This window comes from Anolis carolinensis, chromosome 2, assembly GCF_035594765.1.
Source record: "Anolis carolinensis isolate JA03-04 chromosome 2, rAnoCar3.1.pri, whole genome shotgun sequence".
NCBI classification, from domain to species: Eukaryota; Metazoa; Chordata; class Lepidosauria; order Squamata; family Dactyloidae; genus Anolis; species Anolis carolinensis.
Genome location: NC_085842.1, coordinates 159,906,820 through 159,924,979, shown reverse-complemented (window position 1 = coordinate 159,924,979; position 18,160 = coordinate 159,906,820). Strand labels below are relative to the sequence as shown.

The 18,160-nt window shown below is 40.9% G+C and overlaps 1 protein-coding gene across 3 annotated transcripts in view; it reads left to right on the top strand.

Annotated features, from left to right (window-relative positions):
- The window catches only part of lima1 (LIM domain and actin binding 1), an 85,283-nt gene that overhangs the window by 11,207 nt on the left and 55,916 nt on the right, over nucleotides 1–18,160 (top strand). For all 3 annotated transcript variants that reach the window (XM_062970959.1, XM_062970957.1, XM_062970958.1), the window contains exons 2-3: nucleotides 6,645–6,781; nucleotides 16,763–16,808. In XM_062970959.1, coding sequence (XP_062827029.1) covers nucleotides 6,663–6,781; nucleotides 16,763–16,808 — 165 coding nt within the window. In that variant the 5' untranslated portion in view covers nucleotides 6,645–6,662. The remainder of the gene's footprint in view (nucleotides 1–6,644; nucleotides 6,782–16,762; nucleotides 16,809–18,160) is intronic.

Genomic DNA, 18,160 nt, shown 5'->3' with positions numbered 1-18,160 from the left:
ACTACTACAGAGAACAAGCACAGTGTGGATTTGACATTCTCTAGGATCAATGCAGCAACTATTTCTACTTGGATTGTCAATACCCTGGTGTAGGTCTCTAGAAATCTACAGGAACATCCTCAGGCTTTCATGACTGGAAAGTGTGGGACACATGCATTGTCAAAGGCTTTCATGGCCGGAATCACTGGGTTGCTGTGAGTTTTCCAGGCTATATGACCATGTTCCAGAAACATTCTCTCCTGATGTTTTGCCTGCATCTATGGCAGGCATCCTCAGAGGTTGTGAGGTCTGTTGGAAACTAAGCAAGTAGGGTTTATATATCTGTGGAATATCCAGGATGGGAGAAAGAACTCTTGTCTGTTTGAGGCAAGTGTGAATGTTTCAATTGGCTGCCATAGATGTGGGTGAAACGTCAGGAGATAATGCTCCTGTAACATGGCCATACAGCCCGGTAAACTCACAGCAACCCAGTGTGGGAGACAGTTCCATTTATTTTGGCTTTCTAATTTTGAACACTACTTAACCTTAGCGTGTTCTTGAATTAGAGATCACTTTGTTAAGAGCAACATGATGTTTCATCTGCCTATATTAAAGTCCTTTGCTTTTGATCTCTCTTTAGATTTTCAGAAGGAGCCATTTCTCCCTGTTTACTCCTAAATACCAATCGTATTGTTTTTATTAGTATTAACAACAACCTTATGAAACACCTAGTGTAGATAATAATCTTTGTACTCCTGGCAAAAAAGCAAGACTGTGTCCGTGCCCGCAATACATGTTTCTACAGATACAGGAAATAGCAATTCCTGGTGGTATCATTTTTCTGGAAGTTTGCACAGTTGGTGTGGAGGCAGTTTTGTTATTAAGGTAAGCAGCAATATCTTTTACTATAAACTTTTTTATTGTAGGGGGAGAAAGGTGGACAGTTTGGGTCTCCTGAAAGTCTTCCATCTCCCTTGTCCTGTTTTTCCTAGCAACAGGTACTAGGCCAAAGTGGATCTTGTTGCTGAATCTTGTTGAAGGAGTTATACTTCAGCAAAGTGGCAATGGTAATTATTCCTCTGTTAGTGCTTCGGATCCTGTGTCGGGCACTGTTTTGCTTCTGTTGCTGAGGAGGCTGGTGTGCCTGGCAGTCTGTTCTCCTTTTATTTCCCTCTTTGCTGTTCTTTTAGCTGCTTGGATTGAATTTCAAGACTCTGCCTTGAGGAAAGTTGACTCCTTTCTCAGTTATGGATCAGATTCTGCACTACTTACTGCAGCCAAAACTGCTTTGGCCCCCTTATTGCCCAGCATTGTCCTTCTGTGAAGCTTGTGTTCCTGCAGGGAGGGACATAGGGATCTCCATGGGGCAATGTTTACTCTACAAATGAGTGTTCATGTGTAAACATTAACTCATTAGCAAAAAACTCTTTGCTGCAGTGAGCCAGCATTGGGTGTGTCGAGATAAAGAGGACGGGAGACAGAAAGTCACGAAGCTCATATCTCTTGGCAAATTTCATCCTGGAGGGATTGTGAGCTGCCTGGGAATCTTGGTTCATTTGATGGGAGGAGGAACAGTAATAATGGGAGGAAAACCATAAGAAAGGAAAGCTGCCTTGAAATGATAGATGAAGGGACTCCAGGGCACATTCTTTGTTTCACATAGTGTTGCTTGAGAGTGGATTGGGAAAAGTGCATGTTTTGACTATATATTCAGGGGTGGCTATGTTAGCTATGCAGCAAAATACAATAAAATGTATGAAAGAGCGATTCTTTTCTTGGCCAACCAAAATGCACAAAATACATCATGCAATCTTTCAAAGTTTCACTGGCTTCTTTAAGCAGGCAAACATGTTAAAAACCATACAGGAAAAGAAAAGTAATAATAATAGGGATGCAGGCCTGCTTCTGTCTCAGATGTTATTTCCATTGCCCATCTGGATGGTTTTGAGGGATCCCCATGCAGGCAGTATTTAGGAGGAGAATGAAATGAAAAAGAACGTGTGGTCATATTTTGTATTTGCTGTTCTTATTGTGTATATTGGTGCGTAATTTGAGAGCACATTTAGTGGGGCAAAATTATGGGTTTTAAGTCAAGAGTCACTCCAAGGAGAGGGCAAAGAGCCAGTCCCACCTCAAGGTCACTCACCCCCGGCCACTTCCCCCATTTTCCATCCTAGCATTCAAGAAGGTCAGAAGCGGAGCCTCAGCAGAGAGATCGTGGCGGGGGGCGTTGGTGCTTATTTTAGATTCGTTCAGTCGCTTCCAACTCTTCATGACCTCATGGACCAGCCACACCAGAGCTCCCTGTTGGCCGTGGCCACCCCCCAGCTTCTTCAAGGTCAAGCCAATCACTTCAAGGGCAACATCCATCCATCTTGCAATTTGTCAGCCCCTCTTCCTTTTCCCTTCCATTTTCCCCAGCATCATTCTCTTCTCCAAGCTTTCCTGTCTTCTCATGATGTGGCCAAAGTATTTCATCTTTGCCTCTAGTATCCTTCTCTCCAGTGAGCAGTCGGGCATTATTTCCTGGAGTATGGACAGGTTGTATCTTTTTGCGGTCCAAGACACTCTCAAAAATTTCCTCCACCTCGCACCCATAGGTTACTACAGGAATACCATTGCTTTAACTATGCGGACCTTGGTTGCCAGTGTGATGTCTCTACACTATTTTATCAAGATTGGTCATTGCTCCCCTCCCAAGAAGTCAATGTCTTCTGATTTCCTCACTTTTTGCTACTCTACTCAGGGGAGAGATAGTTTTGTTTTTGTTAAAGAGTTAAAGTACAGTACAGTGTTCCCTCACTTATCTCTGGAGTTAGGTTCCAGGACCACCCGCAATAAGTGAAAATCTGTGAAGTAGGGACACTATTTTTATTTTAATATTGAGATATTAATTTAGTAGTTATACACTATTTTAAGTCTTTATCAACCAATCGTGTGTTGATAAATCGCCTCCTTCTCCTCCAGTTCCCGTTTCTCTCCCATTGGCGTCTCCTTCCTCCCTTCCTTAGGCTGTAAATTGTAATTTTTTATGATTTATAATAGTCTTTTAGAGTTTATTGAAAAACTGTGAAACAGCAAATCCGCAAAAAGTGAACCATGAAGTAGTGAGGGAACACTGTACTTACAATGATCAACAGATAAGTCAGTTTTGGGGGCTGATTTTTATTACTGAAATTTCAGGAATTATCTATAAGTATATACAGTATAATGAAATAGGAGGAGGGGTTGGAATTCATGCTTGTTCACATTTCATTTTAAATTCTTCCATTGTTGACAACCCAAATGTATAATATTTATGTTACATTGCTAACATAAGGCCTTCTGTGATGCTGGGCAGAAGTTGATATTCTTCTCAGTCATATTTGGTCTAGGGAGTCTCTACGTGATCATACTTTATGGCTGTTTGTATTTCCTGAGCTAGTTACCACATAATAGGAGAACCATTTTTTGCTTTCTAATGAGGCTCATAGGGAAAAACCTGTCCCTCTCTCCGTGCATTTTGTCTTCAGTGTGGGCCAGTGTGTTCTAGCGACTGATCTCTGAACACAAAGTTTCCCTAATACTAAAATATACACTGTGTCTGTCATCTTGCTTCCCTGTCTCCCTCTTCCACCCTGCTATCGGCTGGCAATTTCTGCTTTACAAGCAATAAAATGCAGAAATCACCTGAAATATTCACAAAAGTATATGGTGTAACAAAGGGAGGAAAGACACCGTACACTTTTCAGGATATAAGAGCATTTTCTGTGTCCATGCACTGAATATCTGCTCCTGCCTGTTTAGTGACTGATTTTAATTCTTCTTATATTCGTTTGTTCCCATCTCGTGGTTTGGCATTAGTGCCCTATCAATACAAACAACCAAGTGGTTTGATGGTTGGCAATGTCAACCAGTATGGGATAGTGTTTTATGTGTTGTGCTCTAATGTAAGTGGGGATTATGTTTGAAACAATACTGGATGTTGGACTGAATATATCTGGGGGATAGGATTCAGCACCTTGAATAGTTTCTTTTAAACTTTGAACTAAAAGTGCAATGGATGCACTGTCCCACTTTCAAGGAAGCCACTCATAGGACTAGGAACTGGTAGGTCTGAGTTCTGTTCCCAATAAGTAATGGCATTCATTGGGTAAATTTCTCCCAGTTACTGTCTTTTGTCTTAGCATATCTCAGAGCTGCCATAAAGATGGATTGAGTAGGGGAAGTATGTATATGGTTTAAGCTTATTGGACAGAAAGTGGGAAATATATTTTGTGTGTGTAGAGCAACAGACTGAAACGCCAATATAGAAAATAAAAGATTGGCATGCATGGAATTAAATATGAAGGGGCTCGAGATATTCCAGCCTACACTTTCTTTCCAGTTTAGGGCAAAGTAGCAATGTTTGTCACAAATTGCAGGACTTTCCAGTTTGGGCATTAAAGAGGGCGCATACAAGTGAGGAGGTGGACTAACTCCACTTCTGCAGTCCATTACTCTACCCCTCTTTTCTTCAGACCCCTCATTATCTACTCAACTTGGCAACACGGCAGATGAGGTGAGTGCAGATGACTGCTTCAGGGAGGTCTAGTTTTGCCTAAATTACTTCATAGTGAGCTCACAGAGACTTGGCGATTCCTCTTGCCGTTCTACAATATGCCTATCCACGAGGATCTATGTTCTCATGGGGTTTTTAATGCCAAAGAACAGAAGAAGTGTTTGTCCCTCTGGTCATTCTCTTTTTCTGTGTGTGCAATTTCCTCCCAGATGGATTTAGTAGCTAGGTCACTTTCCCAAGCTACCAAAGTAGAAAAACCAGTTTCAGTATTTCCTATGAACAGGGTCTTGCTGCTGTCAGAGCTTTTCTTTTTGAAAGTTAAGGCCTGGGACAAGGTAACTGGCCTGCTTCATGCAGGGTAGGCTGATGAAAAAGACATTGAATAAGCAGGGTTGCATTTAAATTATGTCTGGATGGGGTTATTCTACAAGTATGTGTGTGTGTGTGTGTGTGTGTACGCACGCCTCTGGAGTGAAGCTTTTCTTTTCCTAAAATCCCAAGCTGAGTAGACTCAGGAAAATATCTGCCCATTATTCAGTTGAGTATCTTGACATGTAATGACCAGATGTTAGAAAGAAGCTGTTTATATGAAGATCTGGATGTTAGCAATACTATAGAACACTGTTTTTCAACCTGCGGGGGGGGGGGGGGGGGGGTCAGAGGGGTTGTCAAAGACCATCAGAAAACATATATTTCTAATGGTCTTAGGAACCCCTTTGGCAGAAAAGGCTGGATGTAGGTGAACTACAACTCCAAAACTCAAGTTCAATGCCCACCAAACCCTTCCAGTATATTTTGTTGGTCATGGGAATTCTGTGTGTCATGTTTGGTTCAGTTCCATCATTGGTGGAATTCAGAATGCTTTTTGATTGTAGGTGAACTATAATGCCCAGTAATTACAACTTCCAAACGACAAAATGCAATCCCCCCCCCCCCCCAAACTCCACCAGTATTCAGAATTTGGCATATCAGGTATTTGTGCCAAATTTGGCTCAGATCCATTGTCATTTAGGTTCACAGTGCTCTCTGCAAGTAGGTGCAATGTGCAATAAAATAAACATTTGAAATCGAATTAGTTGCTGCTAGGATTTTAAATCCCAGCAACTGCAACTCCCAAATGGCAAAATCAATCCCCCTCCAACCCCACCAGTGGGTGTACCAGGTATTTGTGCCAAATTTGGTCCAGTGAAAGAAAATACATCCTGCATATTAGATATTTACATTATGATTCATAACAGTAGCAAAATTACAGTTTTGAAGTAGCAATGAAAATCATTTTATGGTTGGGGGATCACCAAAACATGAGAAACTGTATTAAGGGGTCGCGGCATTAGGAAGGTTGAGAACCACTGCTATAGAAGGAGGAGGATATGGAACACTACACAGAATAAAGGTGCTGTTTTGCTGTAGTCTCTCCCCTGCTCCAATCTTTTTGTCTTTTTAAAAATTTAAATGTGAATTCAATGCCCACATTATTAGTATTTATCTTAAGATCCATGACTCATGCCAGAGCAACACCAAGGTGCCAAATGCAAAAATCAAATCATGCTTAATGGTGTTCAAGGTAGTTTGAACTGGGATATTTTCCCTCCTAAGAAAAATCTCAGAGAACTTGGAATATTCAGCTAGCATGACAACAGTCTGAATGGAAGTTACACATGTGTAGGTTTTATAACTATTAACATCAGTGCACAAGCTCTAGGCTAGTTGAACAGGAGAAGAAGCATGCACATTTACTATGGAAGCTATTGATATTCGGTATCATTTGGTATTGAAAAAGCCAAGGGATGTAATTGCACGTCATACATTATACCAGATTTAAAAAAGAGTTTTCCAGATTATCCAAACAGTAAGGTGGGAGTGTTTTTTGTTTTTTGTTTTGTTGCCATGACCAGGTTTCATAACACTTAAACAAAGATTATTTCAAGCATCTTGCAAAGAATTTATCGTGAAACTTCTCTGGATTTTTCTTTAAGAGCTTGAGAGTGGGCAGTTGCTGTCATTTAGAGACAGTGGAATGAGGAGAATTTCAGAAGGCAAACTGTGGGGAGGGAGTTGGGGGGAAGAGAGGAGTGTGTGACGTAAAAATGAATCTTTTTTTTTTGGTCTTTCTTTTCCTTTCTAGCTACTGCTGCATTTCAAGATGGAGCCATCTCCATTTAATAGAAGGCAATGGACTTCCCATTCTCTGAGGATCACTGCCAAAGAGCTGTCCCTTGTCAACAAGAACAAGTCCTCTGCTCTTATGGAGAGGTTTTCAAAGTAAGTTCTGTTGCTCCTTGTCCAAAATAATTGTTTTTCTTTGGAGTAATGATGCAAATCCAAATTCCTGGGAGAAAAACCCTAGTTTTGCTTCACTTGCAGAGCAGAATGGTGAGTTTATCCCCTAGTCTTTGAAGGCAATATCCACTTGGGTTTGGCTCCAGACTCTCCTCCCGCCCCCCAGTCTGTGGATGATCAGGTCCCATTTTATACAATGATGTTATTTAAGTGTTGTCCCTTATATAAAAATTAAGGTTTGCTTTGGGGATTATTTTTTTTGGGGGGGGGGGGGATTTATAAATCGTGGATGGTTGAATCTGTGGATATGAAGGTAAAGGTAAAGGTTTTCCCCTGACGTGAAGTCTAATCGTGTCTGATTCTGGGGTTTATTGCCCATCTCCATTTCTAAGCCAAATTTCTATGTCCGTAGACACCTCCAAGGTCATGTGGCCAACATGACTGCATGGAGTGCAGTTACCATCCCGCTGGAGTGGTACTTATTGATCTACTCACATTTTGCACGTTTTTAAACTGCTAGGTTGGCAGAAGCTGGAGCTAACAGAGGTAGCTCTCCTTGCTCTCTGGATTCAAACCACTGACCTTTCAATCAACAAGTTCAGCAGCTCAACAGTGTTAACCTGCTACACCACCGGGGGCTCCAATATGAAGGACTGACTACAGTAGAGTCTCACTTATCCAAGCTAAACAGGCCAGCAGAAACTTGGATAAGCGAATATCTTGGACAATAAGGAGGGATTAAGGAAAAGCCTATTAAACATCAAATTAGGTTATGATTTTACAAATGAAGCACCAAAACATCATGTTATACAACAAATTTGACAGAAAAAGTAGTTCAATATGAAATAATGCTATGTAGTAATTACTGTATTTACGAATTTAGCACCAAAATATCACGATATATTGAAAACATTGACTACAAAAATTGCTTGGATAATCCAGAAACTTGGATAAGCGAGGCTTGGATAAGTGAGACTCTACTGTATATTCATATTTGTTGTCAAAGGCTTTCATGGCCGGGATCACAGGGTTGTTGTATGTCTTTCGGGCTGTGTGGCCATGTTCCAGAAGTATTCATATTTATTTCCAAGACTTTTTGGTGCACATTTCATGAATGTATTTTATGCAAGCTAACTTTGTTCCCTCTTTATTCCATTCACTTTTTTAAAGTAAAGGCAGTGGATGGGTTTTCTGCATTACTCTGAGCAGTAAGTCTGTTCTTCTGTGCTTGGTTTCTCAATGTGTGCTTTGCTTATCAAAGGAGAAAGAGCACAGTTTTGGATAGAAGTGTCTTGCACAAACAATTGAAAAAGCACTTGTCATATTGCCGGAAATGAAAAAAAAAAAAAAAACAGTCCCATAGTTGCCCATTTCTCAATTGCATACCATGACATGTTGAGACACCTTCTTTCAGAAAGAATGAGAAATTTGACCAGTCCTGTTTGGAGACGGTGGTAACTCTTGGCAGCTAGTAATACTTTCCTGACCCTGCCCTACTTTTTAGAAACAAGCCTTTGTTTGAAAGGTGTTTCCTTACATTTAAAGTTGTGCTTCTTTTTAGATAACACCTGGGAAGATCAATGAAGTAAAAAACTTACACGAAATGGAAATGCCAGGGGATAATAGTGTTAAAAGCCAATATAATTGTTACATGAAAAAACATGTCAGTTCAGATAAACCAGTACTGAGAATTTTACAGGGCTCCAATTATTGACTCCAACAGACAAGAGTTCTTTCTCCCTCCCTGGACCTTTCACAGATATATAAACCCCACTTGCCTAGTTTCCAACAGACCTCACAACCTCTGAGGGTGCCTGCTATAGATGTGGGTGAAACGTCAGGAGAGAATGCTTCTGGAACATGGCCATACAGCCTGGAAAACTCACAGCAACCCAGTGATTCTGGACATGAAAGTCTTCGACAACAAAATTATTGTAGAATTGAAACTCCTAGTGGCATCAGCCAGCATAGCCAATGATAAGGGGATTCTGGGAGGTGCATCTCAGCAACAGCTAGAAGGCAACAGGTTTCCCAGCCTGAGACAAATTAATGGTCAAAAGCAGGCCTGGGCAAACTTGGGCCTTTCAGGTGTTTTGGGCCTTGTGGGAGTTGAAGTCCAAAACACCCGGAGGGCCCAAGTTTACCCATGCCTGGTATAAAGATACCAATGCACAGCTCAGCAGCATTTTGTTAGGAATATGGTATGGATATGCTATAAGAAACTTACAAGCTTTGAATGTCAGCAGTGATCCAATCTACAGAATCAGTTGTGGTTCGAAATGGAAACCATCTTGCAACAAATACAGTTTGTGCTTCGATTAAACCTTCTACTATTATGTAGGGTTTCCCCAAATGCTGTAATGTCACGTATTTCTCAAGTCTTTTCCTTTGTAATCCTACACCTGACTATATTTCACATTTGCACAGTTTTGTTGTTTAATACTAAAATGACCAAAAACAACAATTCTTTATTGATTAGTCACTTTTGACCATATCAAAACATGTAAAACATACAATATGTACACACTTATGCATACATACAATAAAACCATGTAAAGATACAAAACATCCTGACCTGCGGCCTAATAACCCGCTCCTAGATAAGTATACAAATACAGAGTAAAAAAGTTAAAATTAGTAATTTCCTGAGGTAAGTTTTGAACGAGGACAGGGGTAAGTAAAACAAATGGCATCATAACTACAAGTGCTTGTAGTCTGCAGTTTCTGATGCTATCTCTTTACAGCACCTTTTTCTAATCTGTTGTCTTCCAGCTATGTTGGGCGGCAATTCCCATCACCCACAGCAGTAATGCCCAATTGTTGGGATAATGGGATTTCTAACTCAAGTTATGTACTGTGGGAAATCTGTTTTCACACCATCGTGTGAATGGGAAGGACAAAGTGAAAGTTAACTCAGGGTAACCGAGTGGGCAAAGGGGTTCTAGACTGAGAAATTCCAGAACTACCACTTTCTGTTGAATTATTTCCTGGTTAAAGGTGGAGCTTCTTATGACAGTTCTGAAATATGTCCATGTAGTATTGTGGGAAAGAGAGCCAACGTGGTGTCGTGGTTTGAGTGCTGAACACTACTCTGGGGATCAAGGTTCAGTTTCCCACTCAACTATGAAACCCACTGGGTGACCTTGGATGAATGATACACTCTTGACCCAGATAAAAACATGGATTTGCAAAAGGACTCAGAGGCACACAACAATGACAAAGTTGTGGGAAAAGACTGCAAGGAGCCATTCTAGTGTCAGGCAGAATTGAGAGAGAGACAGAGAGAGAAAGAGAATGGATTCAGTTTCACTGATAGTAGTGTGGACATGGAAACAATCAAGTTAAAAAGGGCAAAGTTTGCAGAGTACTTTCAGGGGAAAAAGCTACCCCTAAAAGAAACTCTGGATGTAATAATTAGGTTTCCTGTAGAGGGAGGCAAACAGAAGCTGGCATCATGAAAATAGGGCTTCTGGGTCAGTGGATACAACCGCACAAAGGCTGCCTAAGAGCTGAACTACAGTATTTAATTTAAGGATCACATTTTGCCTCAGCAAGGCAATATGTTCTCTCTTTAATGAGACTTGCCATTTTATAGTGCGTTGTGTGGATTGTCACTTGGTCTGTACACATTTCCAACCAAGCTATAGTGTGTACTGTTGTGAAAACTCAAACCGTAGGTTTTTGCTACCATGTATTCGTACAAGCCATACTATAGGCATAGGCTTCTTAAACTTTTCCCACTTATGGCCCTTTTGGCCCGAGAATTTTTTATGTGACCCCAGGTATTAAGGTATATAAAGTGGGTATAAAAATAAACCAGCATTTGGAAGGCTTGCTAAATAGACCGATTTTCCTTTTTGTGGAATACAGCTGAAGCATCTTCTGTAAACACTCCACGTTACTGTTAACAGATTTGTGTAAATGACAGGCGCTGAGAAATCTTTTACTGTTGCCAAATTTTTCATGTCCCCAACATTAAGCTAAGAGGGATCCATTTGGGTTTAGGATCCACAGTTTAAGAAGCAGTGCAGGAATCATGCAATCCAGGAATCATGCAATCCAGGGGCCACAGGGCTGTTTGTGCAGGATTCAAGCCCTCCTACCAAGATAATGCTTTACCTCTAGGGAATGTCAGTTCTTCTTTAAAGTAAGGTATAGAAACCCCCTACACCTTGTTTTTAATGGTTAGTACTGTGAGTCCAGGAGAAAAAATCAGTCCTGGATCTTGATCATCTCTGCCTTAGACCAGCTTGTTTATCCCCCCCCCCCCCCAATCTGCTTTGCACTTGTTTTATGCTGACTTTCGAAGGCAAAATAAATACTGGGTTGCTATGAGTTTTCCAGGCTGTGTGGCCATGTTCCAGTAGCATTCTCTCCTGACGTTTTGCCCACATCTATGGCAGCCATCCTCAGAGATTGTGAGGATGCCTGCCATAGATGTGTGCAAAACGTCAGGAGAGAATGCTTCTGGAACATTGTCATACAGCCCGGAAAACTCACAGCAACCCAGTGATTCCAACCATGAAAACTTTCAACAACACAGAGTGATTACTGTTTGTCATTTTTTACATCATAACAAATGATAGTCAAGCAAACTATGGCTTGCTGTGATATTTAAACCAAAACTCTGTACCATAGCTCTTGTTCTTTTGCAGAAAGGTGAGGCTGGAGAACTGGGGAACTTTGACCTGTTTTCATAGAACTAGGAAAACAAACTTTGTGGTAACTAAGGGGAGGAGAGCAGCTTGCCACCCTTTAGTGTTTTCAGGAAATGCTTTCTCTGGATTCACCAGCACAATTTGGGATTTCCAGTAAGCGGGGAGAAATCAAACTAAAAGGAGCTGGCTATCATAACACTATGTAACACGATTTTTTGTTCCTGTGTTATAAATGCCATTTCCTAATTGGATCTATCACAATTGCATGGAAAAGGTTTATTAAACATCCTGCAGCACATTTTACTATAGTTTTTCAATGAATATGTGATAGAATCTCAACCAATTCTACATAGTTTGTGACAGCCACAAAAACAAAGTTTCTGGAGTATAACAACTACTTTCAAAGTGTGTACTGCACAATTAAACAGGAAATAACACTTGCAAACTAGGAACAGATTTTTGTCCAAATTTTGTTACATAGTGTAATTAGGTTTTCAACAATATTAGCTATGTCAAAATGCCTTCTCAACTGACAGAAATTGAAACTGGCTGAATGTAGAAGGGTACCATATGGGGAATAGGAGGCTTGGTCCTTATCGTATTTTAAGCACTTGTCTCCTTCAGAAATGTGTCTTAGGACTTATGCAGAAAGGCTTTCCCTAGCCATATCTTCAGTCCTGAAAAAGAAGCATTCCATAGTGTGTCGTTTATTACGTAGCAGAGGTCCTATTTCTGTTCTTAAAATGTACTTGAAATTTTTAATATCGTGGAACATATCTGATTAGTACAGTAGTGGATTGCCTCACCTTTTATGAAGTACAGTAAATCCCAAACCATCCACAGTTCCCGTGGATGACTTGGTAACTGCCTGGATGTGTTTATATAGAAAGGTTGCCTATAGGTTTAAAGCAGGGCTGTGGACAAACTAAGAGGGCCCAATATTCTCTGTGTGGAAACCTCTCTGCTGCCAGATAAACTAACTAGAAATCGCTGCGTATCAAGCTTCTGATTTGAGAAAAAATAACAGAGGGTTTGGGCTGCTAAAACAATGCAGACAACATATGCAACCTAGTTAAAAAGTGAATTTCCTCTCCTGGAGTCTACCCTGCCCCCGAGAAATATTTATTTAGTTATCTATCTACTTATTTATTTATTGGTGGCTGAAGGGTTGTTGTAAAACTGAGTTCCTCTTTTGTAAGATTTAGCTGCTACAACACTAAAGCTTCAAAGAGCAGCAGTCAGGACTAGAATGCTTTTTTGTAATAACTGCTGTTCATTTGAAAGGGCAGAATTTAGAGGAAAACTTTGCAGAAGTTGCATTTCTGACTAGTTATGCAGTGTTTTAGACTTTGAATAGTGTGTGGACATGTTACTCTTAGACTACAATTCTCTGTGTCCCCAGACACCATTGCCACTATAGTGGCTGGAAATTCTGGGAGACCAAAACACTAGTCTTAAATCCACTGGAGGTAAGAACAGCCCTTTGAGATGCTGTGTATAGATAACATGCACTAACAAAGTATTTTGTGGGACTTGGCAGAAAGAGCTGAGTTGCAGAATGAGATTATTGTAGTCTAGGAGTTAAACGTATGAGTTTTAGGCTGTAATTTCATGCAAATCATTTGCAGCTTCACCATGATTTGCTAAAGGGATTTAAAATTTGATCACAGACAGGCCCTATATCCTAGGATCCCATTCGTTGCCTGTTGATTTTAACTTCTTATTTGTTGATCCTTTTAAGGCATAGTGAAATTGCTGTTGTGATTATTTGGCATACAATTTGTTATATAGGGCTGCAGTGACACAGCGGGTTAAATCACTGAGCTGCGGAACTTACTGACTGAAATGTCAGCATTTTGAATCTGCAGAGCAGGATGAGCTCCCAACGTAAGCCCCAGCTTCTGCCAACCTAACAGTTCAAAATCATGCAAATGTGAGTAGATCAATAGGTACTGGTTTGGTGGGAAGGTAACAGCGCTCCATGCAGTCATGCCGGCCAAATGACCTAGGAGGTGTCAACGGACAATGCCGGCTCTTTGGCTGAAAAATGGAGATGAGCACCAATCACCAGAGTCGGATTCGACTAGACGTAATGTCAAGGGGAAACCTTTACCTTTACCTAAACTAATGTATAGGACTTGCATTCGTTGCCTGTTGATTTTAACTTCCTATTTGTTGGTCCTTTTAAGGCACAGTGAAACTGCTGTTGTGATTATTTGTCATATAATGTGTCATTTGGGAAGAACTGGAGGTTCTGTGGAATCTTCTGCCACAGATGTCCAAGTAACTTGGCAGATGTTTGTATACTATGCATTTTAAGGGAGGTAGCATAGATGCCATTGGTGTTCTAGCTCACATAATGCATCCATTGGAGTTAACCCAGCATGGCTTTCCTAAAGCTTAGTGATACATTTTCCTTATACAGTAGAGTCTCACTTATCCAACATAAACGGGCTGGCAGAATGTTGGATAAGTGAGTATGTTGGATAAAAAGGAGGGATTAAGGAAAAGCCTATTAAGCATCAAATTAGGTTAGGATTTTACAAATTAAGCACCAAAACATCATGTTTAACAACAAATTTGACAGAAAAAGTAGTTCAATACGCAGTAATGCTACGTAGTGATTACTGTATTTACGAATTTAGTACCAAAACATCACAATGTACTGAAAACATTGACTACAAAAACACTGACTACTAAAGGGCAGACTGCATTGGATAATCCAGAATGTTGGATAAGCGAATGTTGGATAAGTGAGACTCTACTGTATATGGTAAACCCCTCCTTGCTTCACTGGTTTCCAAAATACAAAGAAACTTCTCTGTGGTTATACCCACTTCATGGAGTTATTTCCTCATTGGGATTCAATTGATGCTCTTGCTATGTTTCAAAACGTTTGTCTGTCAGCGGGTTTTTCTTGTACTAGGTAGATAATTTCTCTTCTGATATCTCATCTTATTTGCTGGGGTTGTCTCTGTTATATCGTTTTGATGAAGATACTGTGTTATATAATAAATGTTAATTGTTCTAATTAGTTTTAATTGAGTGGTGTGCAAACCCAAGAAAGATGACAATATGAATCCTTTGAACATGTTTCCTATTTGCTGCAGCTCAGCTCCTAAACAAGGCTTGCCTAAGGCAACTTTCTGCTGGAAGCAGAAAAACAAGTGGTTACACACCCTGTCAAGGTGGATCACACCAAGACTGGCCAAATTACTTTGACACCTGAGGCAGAGAATTCTGTGCCTCTCCTTGGTATATAAATGCTATAGGAATCAATTAACAATATGTAAGCAGGTAGCCCTGCCCTTTGCTATTCTAGAAGAGGATAAGCAGGGCTTAGGCAGCAGAGAGGCACAGCCAGATGTTCAGATGTGCTTCACCTGCCCCTAGATTTGCATTATTGAACTGAAATACGTGTTCTGTCCCAAGATTTCAGGGTTATTCTTTGGCCCCTTCTACACTGCCATATAATCCAGATGATCAAGGCAGATAATCCACATTTTCTGATTTGAACTGGACTATGTAGCATGAGCCTCTGGTGGCTCAGTGTGTTAAAGCGCTGAGCTGCTGAACTTGCAGACCGAAAGGTCCCAGGTTCAAATCTGGGGAGCGGAGTGAGCTCCCGCTGTTAGCTCCAGCTTCTGCAAACCTAGCAGTTCGAAAACATGCAAACGTGAGTAGATCAATAGGTACTGCTCCAGCAGGAAGGTAACGGCGGTCCATGCAGTCATGCCGGCCATGTGACCTTGGAGGTGTCTACGGACAATGCCGGCTCTTTGGCTTAGAAATGGAGTTGAGCACCAACCTCCAGAGTCAGACACGACTGGACTTAACGTCAGGGGAAATCTTTACCTTTACTTTTTAATCCAGTTCAAAGATGATAATCTGGATTTTATATGGCAGTGTAAAAAAGGACCTTTCTCCCTCTTCCAAGCCTATTCCTGGCAAGAGAAGAATGTAGCTTCAACAATGGAAGAAAATAACTCCAAAAAAGAAGCTCAAACTACCACCATCCCTCTATTATCTGAATAAGCAAATAAACTTTCCTTTCATACTCTCCCTTCTTTCTCCCCAAAACAATGGAAGTGTGTTGGATCAGCACTCAATTGCCTGTCAGCCAAATAGAGCCTAAGATTTTCATGGTGGCAATTTCTTTGTTCTGTTTTGAGAAACGACCAGCTTTTTGATGCCAGCTTCTGTTAGCCCAAGAGGAGAGTGGAGTGGAAAAATCTATGAATGAATTCTGAGATATTAAATAACCAAATATAACAAACAGGGTGTCCATAAAATATTACTGAGTTGTTGTGCATTTTCCGGGCTGTATGGCCATGTTCCAGAAGCATTCTCTCCTGATGTTTTGCCCACATCTATGGCAGGCATCCTCACAGGTTGTGAGGTATATTGGAAAACTAAGCAAGAGAGGTTTATATATCTGTAGAAGGTTCAGAGTGGGAGAAAGAACCCTTGTCAGACCAGTGTAAATGTTGTAATTAATCGCTTTGATTAGTATTAATGACCTTGCTTAGTTTTCCAATATACCTCATAACCTCTAAGGATGCCTGCCATAGATGTGGGTGAAATGTCAGGAGAGAATGCTTCTGGAACATGGCCATACAGCCTGGAAAATGCACAGCAACCCAGTGATTCCGGCCATGAAAGCCTTTGACAACACATTAAATATTACTGACTTCCCCCTTCTCCCTTGCTGTTCAAGTAGGCTTAACCCTCCTGGAATAAGGTCTCTCTCCGTTTTCTCTTCTTCTATGTTTAGAGGATGGGGGCACTGATTTGTAGAAATATGCATGTCCCATGCATATTATATGCGAGCCCAAAGAGAATTATGTGCTGATAACAATGTGCAAGGGGGTCTGTTAAAGTAAAATTAACTTTGTGTCTGATGGCATTTTGAAAGCAATTAGGTGTATGGTGACATTATCTTTAGTTGGATTAAAACGTTAATCAGATCCAAGTAGTGCTTCCTCAGTTGGCTTACATTATACCCCATTTCCCCAGCTGTTCATGTGCGTATGTGAATCTATCGGGCAACAGAGGATTACACTGAGTGAATATGGACTGGCCCCTAGTCTGTGTCAATGCATGTCATAATTAATCTGTCTCTATGGACATTCGTACCATAATTTTGTTGTGTATCGTTGTGTGGAAGGCAATAGGTTTGCACTTTGTGTTCTCTACATACATTTTTTGAAATGCCTCTAGATTTTGTATTTCACCTGAAAAAATAGAATTCAAATTAAAGCTTCTCTCTTGTTTTTTCCACCCTGTGTTCTCCCTTTCTGTAAAGATATCAGAAGGCAGCAGAAGAAGGAGCTGCAGAGAAAAAAAGAAGTGTAAGTATTTAAAGATTTTTTTAATTGAATGAATAGCAACATGAATACTATACCAACATCTCAGTTTCTCTGTCTTCCCTAGCAGATTTTTTTTTTTCTCATGTCAGGAGCGACTTGAGAAACTGCAAGTCGCTTCTGGTTTGAGAGAATTGGCCATCTGCAAGGATGTTTTGATGTTTTTCCATCCTTGTGAGAGGCTTCTCTCATGTCCCTGCATGGGGAGCTGGAGCTGACAGAGGGAGCTCATTCACACTCTCGCCAGATTCGAACTGGCAACCTTCAGGTCAGCAACCCAACCTTTAGGTCAGCAGTCCTGCTGACACAAGGGTTTAACCCATTGCGCCTTAGCAGCTGCCGTTAAGTTTTTCCAACAAATCTGTCTGGGCTTTTTTTCATGCAGCATTGACGGGGCAATGTGTGCCTTGGATGTTTTTGTTTGGTTACTCACAAAGCCTGGAAATCTTTAAAAAATTTTAACTACAACTCCCAGGATTGGGATTGCAGTCCAAAAGGTTACCTTTTAAAGCTCAGTTTGGACCTTTTCCTGACCCACTTTCTCCTTCTTTCAGAAGTTGATTGTAGCATAAGAAAGTCAAGTGACTTTCCTGAAGTCACGCACTGACTCATTATTTCAGTTTCTCAAACCCAAAATACTAGTTCATGTCCTTTATCCTAACCTCAAAACATGAATAGACTTCTCTGTGCTCTGAAGTAAAGGCAGCTGTTCAGATTTCGTGCCTTTTCTTTTCACTTCTAAGCTTTGCAACTGAAACAGATGCAGTCTAGTTTTGCCTAATCTGGCCATTTTAAACTACCTTCTTATTCTCAGGCAAGGGCAGAAGTCCAGAATGGTCCATTTTGATGTGCTGGCAAACATGAACATGCTAGAGGTTGTACTCCTACAACACAGCTGAATTTGTGGTGGTGCTTATGACAAAGTCCTGTCTTTGTTTCGAAACAAGGTGCTTTTCGTAACTGTAGCAAACTGGGTAGGACAGTTAGGGAAATACAGAAATGGTCAGTGGGTGCTGTATAATATGCTATGTTGCAGACCCGTGTCTTCAAAGCATGTAGTTTTTAAAAATCGTGTTGAGAACATACTGCAAGTCACTTCTAGTGTGAGAGAATTGGCCGTCTACAGAGCCGTTGCCCAGGGTACGCCAGGATGTGTTACCATCCTACTGGGAGGCTTCTCTCATGTCCCTGCAAGCTAGAGCTGACAAAAGGGAGCTCACCCCGTCTCATGATTCAAATCACCAACCTTCAAGTCAGCAACCCAACCTTCATGCCAGCAGTCCAGCTGGCACAAGGGTTTAACCCATTGTACCACCGCCAACGTTTCTCACCTCTTT